This window comes from Engraulis encrasicolus, chromosome 24 (assembly GCF_034702125.1).
Source record: "Engraulis encrasicolus isolate BLACKSEA-1 chromosome 24, IST_EnEncr_1.0, whole genome shotgun sequence".
Lineage (NCBI taxonomy): Eukaryota > Metazoa > Chordata > Actinopteri > Clupeiformes > Engraulidae > Engraulis > Engraulis encrasicolus.
In genome coordinates this window covers 34,760,651-34,772,580 of record NC_085880.1, presented here as the reverse complement: position 1 = coordinate 34,772,580, position 11,930 = coordinate 34,760,651, and the positions used below count along the sequence as shown (strand labels likewise).

At 44.4% G+C, this 11,930-nt stretch overlaps 2 protein-coding genes across 2 annotated transcripts in view; both read left to right on the top strand.

The window, feature by feature from the left end:
* The first annotated feature begins 1,862 nt into the window (after positions 1–1,862).
* prr18 (proline rich 18) lies at positions 1,863–4,119 on the top strand. The gene has a single exon (XM_063192132.1). It carries the CDS (start codon positions 2,318–2,320, stop codon positions 3,113–3,115), a length of 798 nt encoding a protein of 265 aa, XP_063048202.1. The 5' UTR covers positions 1,863–2,317; the 3' UTR covers positions 3,116–4,119.
* Positions 4,120–6,087: 1,968 nt separating this feature from the next.
* The window catches only part of si:ch211-130h14.4 (uncharacterized), a 60,642-nt gene continuing 54,799 nt past the window's right edge, over positions 6,088–11,930 (top strand). The window contains exon 1 of the mRNA XM_063191374.1: positions 6,088–6,289. Coding sequence (XP_063047444.1) covers positions 6,137–6,289 — 153 coding nt within the window. The 5' untranslated portion in view covers positions 6,088–6,136. The remainder of the gene's footprint in view (positions 6,290–11,930) is intronic.

Genomic DNA, 11,930 nt, shown 5'->3' with positions numbered 1-11,930 from the left:
TGCCACTAAGAGGTCACAACAAAACTCATTTTCCAGATGAGCTATGATTTGTGGTCCGCAGCCTATGTGTCATATTTTGGTGTTTTCTTCCATCTTGAGTCTAGATTGTAATGTATATGTATGTTGTTCGATAATTCAACCAATTAGCTGTCATGTTTAGAGAAAAACATGGCTTGAAGTAAAGAAACAGTCCAAAACCAGCATTTTAAGTCAGTTTGAACTAGCCCCCTGCACCCAACCCCCCCCCCACACACACACACACACACACACCAAGTCTTCAGTTTCATGGAAAATGTTGTTACAAAGCAATCTGTAAAATGTTATAACTGAACAGGAAAGAAAACTTTAAAACTCTGTTTCTACCCATAAATAAGCAAAAATGAATATAGTGCCCCATGTGGTGGCCAAACGTGCAGGCTGACGCCGTGGCAACAGGCAGATTTGGATTCAGCACCCCCAAATTGATCAAGAAAACATGTTTTTAAGTTGCCACTAAACGGTCACAACGAAACTCATTTTCTAGATGAGCTATGATTTCTGGCCCGCTGCCTATCACCCCACCATCATTGAGAAGTGTACGTCTAATCCTTGCTATATAATGGCTCCTGTTGCCACTATTACAGTGATTTGAACGACTGAAAACTAGATGTCACAGTAGATTAATTAATTAACTATTAGGTATGCTCAGCCAACTCTATTATAAGGGTCCCAAACACCAATATCTATCGATTAATTAACCATTAGTTATCCGCAGCCAACTCTAATATAAGGGTCCCAAACAACAAAATCTATCTATTAATTAACCATTAGTTATCCTCAGCCAACTCTAATATAAGGGTCCCAAAACTCAATATTTAAGTATTAATTAACCATTAGTTATGCCTTACTTTTGTATTAAGTAAGTGTTAATTTTGGTCCTTAGTTAAGTATGACCTGATAGCTACTTAACTATTAACTGTGCCCTTACTTATCTATTAGTTAAATAATAATATGCTATTAACTTGTAACACAAGGTAATAGTTATCTAATAGTTAAGTAACTGCTTGCTAATGCATTAATAATGTGGCATTAAGTAATGATTATTAACCCTTACTTAAGTATTAGGTTGTAACTACTTCACTGTTAATTATGGCCCCTTATTTGGAAGTGTTACCAGATTAAGTGTTACTGTCGCATGGATGTCCCCGTGGCTAATCTCGAACCTGAGACTGATGGGAAGGGAGGGGTATGGTGGTTTCTGGCAATTACAGCAAGCATTTTTTGCCAAGCTGTTTTCAAAGTGCCGGGAAAAGCCTATTGATTTGTGCTTAATTTCACTGCGACTAAAGCGACTGCTGGCCACAAGGGACACGGAAAGCTATGGCTGGGCCAGAGACAAAGTCATCTGAAGGCCCCCCCTTTGATACACAGAATGTAATAAGGATCCAATTCTGGGCTCCTCTCTGCCCCTGGGCCCAGGACAACTAACCCCCTTTGTCCTCCCTTATCATCTTCCCTTGCTGGCCACAGTCCGGTCAGGCCACTGGAGAGAGGTTACAGTGACATCATCACGCACAGTTGTAAAAGCTCAGCGAGGATCAATAGGCGCGCGCTGTGGGGCCATTTGTATATCAAACGTTTGATGGCTGGGCTACTTCAAGGTCACTTTTACAGTGAGTAGTAAGCCTACTTGTATGTCTGTCTGTACATGGTTCAGGTCTCAGGAACAGTTCCAACATGCTCCACAGTTTACACTGTGTTGGTGTACGAGCACAACTGCCATAAGAAAAATGTTAGTTACTTTTTTTAAAGGCCTATTAATTGCTACCTATTTCTATGCTGAGTAAGCCTGCCAGTAGTCTATTTCATCATAACCCATTGGATCCTCATTACATCATCCATGATCTTCACAGTTACATTCATTCCAAATGATATGTCATTTAAATTCCTCCGACTAACCACATCGCACAGTGGGGAAAAAAACAGTTAATGTAGCCTAGTTCCTGTACCCTGACGCTGTTTCCATTCTCAGCGTTGCATTTCACTGTTGACTCCAGCAACGTGCTTCATACCGACACACACTCCGTAGCCACGCCCTCGCGCGGAACAAAATAGGCAAACGGCATCGCAGCTGGCTCATTCAACTCCGGAGCCTCGCACAGTCTACGATGACAGCCCGAGTTCACCAAAGCCGGAGCCCGCTCAGATGATGACAGTGGATATATTTTGCACGGGTGCTTAACGTTCTCAGGCTTTCCTCTCATCAGTCCTTTCAAAGGCGTCTGCGTTTCCACTGTGCTGTTTCTTTTTTTTTCCCACTTCAGACCACTTGTTTAAAATGCCTTTTCCGCCCATCAACCTCCATCCGCGGATTTCCTCGCCGGGGAAGGAGCTGTTCAGGAAGAAGAAGTCAAACCCTGTGCCTTCTCAGCCTCTGCTAGGAACTAAGCCTAAGGACGAAAAAGACTGTGATCGGGACAAGCTGTGGCCGGCGGGCAACCTGAAGCAACTCGGAAGAAGGCCACAGCAACAGTTAAGCAAAGCTCCCACTTCCAGAGCCACCGCGGCTCACGGAGACACCGAGAGTAGGCACTCCGGTCTGGCGGTGCCCAAAGCCCTGGCTAGCTCCTGCGACAGCGTGCCCAGATCTAGCTCGGGGGAGTCGGGAGCGCAGAGGAGCCAGAAGTATGCCTCTCGGAGCTCGCTCAGCAAGGAAGAAGGGGAAGAAGAAATCCGCTTCTCACTGAGTCTCACTCCGGAGGCCATCCTGGTGATCCAAAAGCGCAATCTGGAGAAACAGATGCTGGCCAAGCAACAGAAGTGCTGCTCGTCGGGGGACTTTAGACACAGGCGGGTATTCCCCTCCAAGAGGACGCAGGGGGCAGGTGCGAAGGGGTCAGCTGCAGCAGCGCCCGTGGCCAAACTCGAGACCCCTGGAGAGGATATCAGGACGATTGTCAAGATCTCCCTCCTGAACGACCAGTACAAATACGACGACGTCGAGTATGAGGAGGAGGACGGAGACGTGGACGAAACGGTGATGAGGAAATGCAAAGAATGGCTGAAGGGGGTCGAGAGCGCTGCAGCCTTCGGCAAAGTGGATAGACTGTCATCCCTGCCCCATGTTAGAAGCTGACAACTGACGGTTTGTGTTTCCTCTGGCCAAGCTCAGAACTGGTGACACTTTTTTCATAGTTTACACATGCTTAATCAATGCTTTACAACACGCCAACAAACACGTCGCCAAGAACTTGCTTGCCACAGTGATGTGATGTTGAAAGGTGTTTTGATTGGGCTTGTTTGCCACTGGCTCACGTTACACGACTGTTTGTTCAAACCCCTTGCACACTGCTGTGGTTGTCGTATGGTTGCTTACAGTGAAACTGGAATAAAAAGGTGAAACGTGAGAAGGAACGGATTGTGAATGGAGAATGGAAAACTGACAGCAGCTATTCTTGATTTTTCTTGCCTGGAGAGGACTCTTCCTTTTGTGCCAGAGAACAATAGCGTCCAGAACGGAGTCTGTGTGCCGTGCGTAAAAAGGCACAAATTATATTTTGTGGACATTATTTATCGCTATACTGTGTTGACAACGAAGGAAAGCTATTGTTGTACATATTAAACACTTGTTTGTACAGTATTTATTATGCAATCTCACAGCTACAATTGCTTTTTCTGTCACTTTAAAGTTTTTATAATAAAAAACTAAAAGTAAGCAAAGTGTTTTATTCAATATGTTCAGTGTTTCAATATATTGTTGTGTTGTTTGTTATTAGCCCGGTACTGTTCACATCTAACAAATGAAACAAAAGAAACAAAACTGCCAAACTACAGCACAGTTGTCTATATTTGGAGCTTGGTTTATCTGTCTTTAACTGTTTCCAAGCTGGATATGCCCATTTGGGCACCGTCATGTTGTGGTGTCAAACGTCCAGGCGTGCGAAGGATGTCAACATTGCTGCTTAGTCTTTGGATTCTTTGTTGCTGCTAAGCCTCTTAGGGTTAGTGCGTAATGAGATTGAGCGCTCCTCAGCGGGCCCGGACAGTCCACAGGCATCACATCTCATACACTGACCTGACAATCATCATCAAAACCCTTAACACTGCATTAATACCTGCAGCAGTGTGGCAAGAAAACCCTACAATTAAAGAATGGCGTATTGCAGAACTGTTCTGTGAGTGGAACGTTGTACTAGTCATTGAAAATACTATACTACCATGGTACTACATTACTATGACATTACACAGAACATTTGAAAGAAAGTGAAAGCCCATTGGGAAACTCAAACTCCCATTGTCATTGTGACACAGCACACAAGTGCACACTGCACACAACGAAATTGCATTTATGCCTCACCCGTGCAAGGGGGCAGCCCTCAGTGGCGCCGCATGGGGAGCAGTGCGGTGGGACGGTACCATGCTCAGGGTACCTCAGTCATGGAGGAGGATGGGGGAGAGCACTGGTTGATTACTCCCCCCACCAACCTGGCGGGTCGGGAGTCGAACCGGCAACCTCTGGGATGCAAGTCTGACGCCCTAACCGCTAACCCAAGACTGCCCAGTAATACATTACCTCTTGGTCATTGCCATTCTGGTCATATATAATGGGTCATGTCTAAAAAGTTTCATATACACACAATTTCCGCAAGGGAGGAGCTACAATATGCCACAGTAACAAAACACAACAATACTCTGAGTCTGGTGGTATAAAGGAGACCCATTAACCTGCACTAAATTGCATACAGTTACACAATTACTGTAATTTGGTGACAAGGTGGAACTCAGGTACCAGTGCAATATGCGTCAGTACCACTATGTCAACTGACTAGAGATAGTGCCGGCCCAGAAACAGTACTGACCTGAGACTGTTATTGCAGTTAACAAGCCCAACACAGGCTGGGGAAAAAGAGTGAGGACACTGACTATGATTGTTACATTCTTGGGTTGCTTCTTTTAGATCTGCTGCAAAGACTTTCACAATGCCCACCAAAATGACTGTGAAACTTGCCCCTAGACTTGAGCATTTTCCAAAGCTTGTTGCCTCTTTGTGCAGTGCAGACGAACCCACTGGTAGGCCCATTCACTCATTGCTGAAAAGACTCAACTACATCATAACACCACATTACAGAGAGCGTTAAATAACCGATTAAGACTTGGCCATTACCAATTTGGTGGCAACAAGATTAATATGACAGAGGCTCTGTGCAAAGGGGTTAAATTGGGCCTGTGTGTCCCTCTTGTCAAGGCGTTTGTTCCCCCCTGCCTCTCTGTACACAGAAGGTTGCAAGTGGCAACAAAGACAATAGGAAAGTGTACCCTTGCTGGTTGCCATGGTTATATTGTACCAACAGTGAGGGATTGTGGGAGATGGTTGTGGGCTTTAGGCTTTGACAACCACCAGGCACACATTCTTCAATCACAAATGACTGGAAACACTGACACTGGAAAGACAAACCACAGTTACATGTACTGTATATCTGTTTGTGGTAAGTTCTCTCACACTGTGTAGGATGTGCGTTTGATTTATTGTGATTGCGATTGTGTGTGTGTGTGTGTGTGTGTGTGTGTGTGTGTGTGTGTGTGTGTGTGTGTGTGTGTGTGTGTGTGTGTGTGTGTGTGTGTGTGTGTGTGTGTGTGTGTGTGTGGACTGGGTACAGCTGCAATTATAATGTGTGTTGGGATAAAGAATATAATAGACAAAAAAAGCTAGACAGAAAGACAGAAATATGCACGCTAGTCAAATGTCTTTACATGGACTTCAGATATCGGGGTGTTATCGCCTAGCACATGTAACTGGCATGAGATTTGTGCCGCCTACACAACTGCAGTTGGTTGTTTTCTGCAGAATTGTGGTGTGTGGGTGTGTGTTTGCCTGTGTGTGTTTGCCTGTGTGTGTGTGTGTGTGTGTGTGTGTGTGTGTGTGTGTGTGTGTGTGTGTGTGTGTGTGTGTGTGTGTGTGTGTGTGTGTGTGTGTGTGTGTGTGAGTGAATGTGTGTGTGTGAATGTGTGTATGCGTGTTTGCTGATGTATATGAGAGCTCTGGCGCAAGTATTAGAGAGGAGAGAACAGAGTAGAGACATCTTGAACTTTCATTTTTTAATTGCATTGTAGGTGTGTGTGTATGCGTGTGTGTGTGTGTGCATGAAGGTGTGCTTGCATGCGTGCGTGTGTGTGCATGATGATGATGTGTGCATGTTTGCAGGTGTCTGCCTCTGTTTTTCCTATGGCAAGCCATTCCCACACGCTGCACCAGAGCTGCACACTGCCTTCCATCCTGGACAGCTATTTGCCACATGGTCAGAGGAGAAAGGTAAACAAGCAACTTCAAAACACAAATCAAACAAGCATAGCTGATCGGGCAACCATGGTGTAATGGTTAGGGAGTTGGACTGTAGATCACAGGGTTACAGGTGAAGAGTTCAGATGCAAAACCCCCTAACTCCATTTCTGAAGACCTGCACTTCTATATTTTTAGACAACACTGTTGTTGGTTTGGTTTACATTTATGTACTTGATAATACATATAAATAGTTATATTACATAAATAAAATAAGAAATATATGCAATTTTGATAGCTTTGTATTAAATAAAAATGAATTAAGATTATTTTATGAAAAGGCACTTAGGGGTTTTTGCATCTGAACTCTTCAGGTTCAATCCACTACCTTACCACTCCCTACCTCCCTCCATGGCAGAAGAGCCCTTAGGAGCAAGGCACCTTAACCCCACATTGCTCCATAGACTGTAACCAATACCCTGTAATGTAAAAAGTGTCAGCTAAATCTAATATAATGTAATGTAGTGTAGTGTAATGATTCCTGTAAGAGACCAACTGAAGGGCATAGGTTTGTATTTGGATCATATGTCCCATTGCAACATGTCATCATGCATAGGCGTATCTATGACACGCTGCTGCCCATTAAATATGTAATGGGAATAAAAAAACAAAACCCCTCAATCAACTGGGGTGGGTATTGCCCTCACCCAAGCTGGAACAAAACCTGTGCCATTCTTCTTCTGTGCCATTATCATATCAGCCATATTCTCAGCCATATTGTAAACTCAAATTGTTTACAAAATGAGATGGGCTTTTTAGTGCATACGGAGTCATTTGATAGCAGACCAATTAAACATGTCCCCAATTACTCTCACCACATTTCAGCAAAATGTTATTTATACCACAGTTGTATTACATACATTATAAATCATATTAATTACAATGACAAATTCATCTTTAAAAGCCATAAAACGTTGTGTAGTTAGTTGTCACGTGGCCAGTGAACAACACCCAGCAACATTTTCATCTCCAAACAACCTCCTTGTGGCACGAAAACACGTGGCACGTGTGAGTTTGTCACATGTATGTATGCTCCTAAAAGCTGAGCATTGTGTGTGTGTGTATTTGGGGTCTTTGTTTGCTCCTCATGCATGTCAGCATAACATTAGTCTGGACTTCAGAGGAGTCTTTACACAAGACACAGTCACACCACACCACCTTCCCACCCTCCACCGAGCACTTCGGTAAAAGGCTCTGTCGTCATGAAACACTCCAACACAGCTTCTCTGTTTCACTGTTTCTTTGAGTCTGTCTGTCTGTCTGTCTGTCTGTCTGTCTGTCTCTCTCTCTCTCTTTGACTGCCAGTCTGTCTGTCTGTCTGTCTGTCTGTCTGTCTGTCTGTCTGTCTGTCTGTCTGTCTCTCCCTCTCTCTCTCTCTCTCTCTCTCTCTCTCTCTCTCTCTCTCTCTCTCTATCACTCTCTCTATCTATAGCTCTCTCTTTTTTGCCTGCCTCTCTGTCTGTCTGTCTGTCTGTCTGTCTGTCTCTCTCTCTCTCTCTCTCTCTCTCTCTCTCTCTCTCTCTCTCTCTCTCTCTCTACCCCCCCCCACCCTCACCCGCCCTCTGTCGTCTGTTGTACAGTCCCTCTCACACTTTCTCTCTCTCTCTCACCTGTGTTTATGTCTGTGTGTTGAGCTGTGTAACTGTACTGTAGGTCTATGTGTCGGCTCAGTGGATGTATACTGCCCTACAATATCAGAACGCAGTATCTTGAAAATGGTCGAAAATGGGTTTAGACCGGAAATTGGCTTTAAAATACCTTCTTTTTCTTGTGTTAAAATTTTTTGGCCCAACTTGGTCCCGTTTCGGAAAAAAACGCAAAAAACTGATTATACTGCGCTTTTTGGTTTTAGGAGGTTACGTCGTACTAGCCAAGAACGCAGTATAATGTGAATTATACTGCACTTCTCCATTGACACCGTGGTTTTGGTGTAGACAGTAATACCACAACAGAGCGCAGTATAATGATTTTTCAGCTAAAAAGTAATGAGAATGTTGTTTTTTTTGCTTTTTTCTTGTGTGCATAAATTTTCACCATAAAAAATTATTATATGGAAGTGTCATCACCACTTTACCTCCAACACAGTCGCGTGGACAGAAAGGAAACTTTAAAGCCTTTTTTCTCAGTTTGCCATTTTGAATTATACTGCGTTCTGAAATTGTAGGGCAGTATAGTCTGTAAGAAATGGACCTCATGTCATCCAGTCCGATCCAAGTCTGGGCTGGGGTGCATTTCTCAAAAGAGAAGTTGTTAGCCTGTTAGCAACTTTGGTAGTTGCCAATGTGAAAATGCATTGAAAACAACAAAGTATCTAATGTAGTAAGCAACTTTGGTTTTGAGAAATGCACCCCTGTTGTGCCCCAACCGTGTGTGTGTGTGTGTGTGTGTGTGTGTGTGTGTGTGTGTGTGTGTGTGTGTGTGTGTGTGTGTGTGTGTGTGTGTGTGTGTGTGTGTGTGTGCACGTGTGCGTGCGCATGCACGTGTGTGTGTGTGTGTGTGCACGTGTGCGTGCGCATGCACGTGTGTGTGTGTGTGTGTGTGCGTGTGTGTGTTTGTGTGTGTGTGTGTGTGTGTGTGTGTGTGTGTGTGTGTGTGTGTGTGTGTGTGTGTGTGTGTGCCTGCATGTACACGTGCACATGTGCGTGTGTGTGTGGTGTTCTGCTGTCTGCTGTGCTGCCACTCATTTGTGTGTTTGCTGTCTGTCTGTCTGTCTGTTTGAGAGGGTCATTACCCTGCCTTGGCCACACATACAGCTGTCTCCTCACACCATTCATTGTTGTCAATGCATTACAATTGACCAGTCTTACAGAAGTGTGTGTGTGTGTGTGTGTGTGTGTGTGTGTGTGTGTGTGTGTGTGTGTGTGTGTGTGTGTGTGTGTGTGTGTGTGTGTGTGTGTTTGTGTGTGCGCGCGCGCGCACACGTGAGCATATGCATGCGCTTGTGTGTGTTCGTGTGCGTGTGTCTGTGTGCTTGTGTGTTTGTGGGTACGTGCATGTTCAGAGAATGTGTGAGAAAAAAAATCCAACTTAAAGGACAAAACAGTCTCCTTGGTAACAAACAGCAACATTCCATGTTTTTTTTAAAGTCTACTTTGTTCTTGGGTGTCGCTTTCTTCTTCTGGGTACATTTAGTCTTCACCACAGCTTAGCTTTGAGAATGTTCATTTACCACACACTGAGTTCCCTCTTTCATTGTAGGCCTACTTTGTACTTGTCCGCGCTACTTTCCCGCTCTATGTCCCTGCTTGCTTCTCTTGTCTTTTCACTCCGGCTGCTGTGAAGAAAAGACTGGAAAATTATTTTGGGCCCCAACTATATTGCAGTCCTCCCTGAAGATGTACGATAGACCAGTGGATCTTAACTTTTTTCGTAGCCTTTTACAGCAGATGGGGTCGCCGGTGGACCCATTCACTATTTGCTGGAAATACTCAACTACATCATAATAACATTGCTATGACATTACCGAGCAAGATTACAACAATACAATACAGTACAATACAGCATGTAGAAAACAAGCTGGTCCACTGGTCCACTGGAGAGACTTGGCCAAGGATGACTGGAGCACACAGGATACGTTTTTCTGCTATTTTATTGTGGTGCAAGCATGAATAACGTTTCGGCACAGTGTGTCTTCATCAGAGTCCAGACTCTATGCTTGGTTGCCCTGAATAAAATGCATATGTCTGGGAGAAGGGAAAGGATGGCTCTTTCTCAGAGAGAGACAGAGAGAGAGATTGAGATTGAGTGTGGGTGGGTGGGAGTTGGTTGCCATTAGAAGAGCATGTTATGAGAATGAGAGGTTTGTTAATGGAATGAGAGGCTTGTTTTCTGCAGAAAGTGAGAAGGGTTTGTGGGAAGAGTTTGACTTGGGATTGGATGGCCTACAGACTCATTAGAGTGTTAGTTATGGTGAAAAGACCCTTTGTAGTATTTCTCCCCATGGCCAGAGTGATGAGTGAAGGTCTGGGTTGCCCTGACTAAAGCACATCTGTCATGCAGAAGGGAAAGGGTGGCTCTTTCTCATTGGAGGCCGAGTGAGAGGGTCTTGGTCAGCCTGATTGAAGTGTGGAACAGTATGTCTCTTTCTCATTAGAAGAGGGGGGAGTTATGGCTGAGGCAGCCCTGCGTGATGTTTCTCTACATGGCCTTGATCCCCAGGGATGGAGATGGGGATCACTCTGCCCTGCCTGCCTGGATAGGATAGATGGCCGAGGACAGACAGGCTGTTCTTCTGTCCCTGATTCACGACAGTGTGTTCCCTGCAAGAAGATACATGTGTGCTGCTAGTGCTAGCTGTCCCTCCCTCCCTCCCTCCCTCCTACTGTATGCCGGCTGGGTGACGTCACTCAAGGCCACTGGTCGTCACCAGCGTTTCCAGCCAGAGGAGACGAGGCGAGATAAACTGTGGCTGTCGTGCCACCCAGCCTCGATTGCGTCTCCACCTCGCCCGTTGCCCTCGTAACTTTTCATCTTTGCCTTCACCTTCATCCCCCCAATCCCCATTCCCCCGTTCGGGTTGCCTGGTTGCCACGGTAACAATGCCTGCTAAATGCCGCCACCCCGGCGGTGCCCCCCTCTTTTGTGCGACAAAGCACCCACTTCCTGTTACGGTGGGCGGCCGACCCCATAAAAAAAAACGTGTGGAATGTGGGCTAAGCTGGCTTTTACAGTCAAGAACTAGAAAGAAAGGAAAAAAATAGAAAAAAAGAAAGAGAGAGAGAAAGAGAGGGAGAGAGTGATAGAGTGAGAGAAAGAGTGATAGAGTGATAGAGTGATAGAAAGAGTGATAGAAAGAGTGTTGAGTGAGAGAAAGAGTGATAGAATGAGCGAAAGAGTGATAGAGTGAGTGATAGAGTGATAGAAAGAGTGATAGTGATAGAGAGTGATAGAATGATAGTGATAGTGATAGAGTAAGAGAAAGAGTGAGAGAAAGAGTGATAGAGTGAGAGAAAGAGTGATAGAGTGAGTGATAGAGTGAGAGAAAGAGTGAGAGATAGAGTGATAGAGTGGGAGAAAGAGTGATAGAGTGAGTGATAAAATGATAGAGTCAGTGATAAAGTGATAGAAAGAGTGTTAGAAAGAGTGTTGAGTGAGAGAAAGAGTGATAGAATGAGTGAAAGAGTGATAGAGTGAGTGATAGTGATAGAGTGATAGAAAGAGTGATAGATTGATAAAGTGATAGAATGATAGAGAAGGAGTGATGGAGTGATAGAAAGAATGATAGAGTGTTAGTGTGAGAGAAAGAGTGATAGAGTGATAGAGAAAGAGAAAGAGTGATAGAGAAAGAGTGATATAAAGAGAGAAAGAGTGATAGAGAAAGAGTGATAGAGTTAAAGAAAGAGTGATAGTCATAGAGAAAGAGAGAAAGAGTGATAGAGTGATACAGTGATAGAGAAAGAGAGAAAGAGTGATTAAGTGATAGAGTGATAGAGTGAAAGAAAGAGTGCTAGAGAAAGAGTGATAGAGAAAGAGAGAAAGAGTGATAGAGTGATATAGAAAGAGTGATAGATTGATAGAGAAAGAGAGATAGAGTGATAGAATGAGAGAAAGAGTGATAGAGTGATATAGTAATACAGTGATAGAGAAAGAGAGATAGAGGAAGAGTGATAGAGTG

Excerpts from the sequence above, each read along its gene's own strand:
- prr18 (XM_063192132.1), top strand. The coding sequence starts at position 2,318 with ATGCCTTTTCCGCCCATCAACCTCCATCCGCGGATTTCCTCGCCGGGG.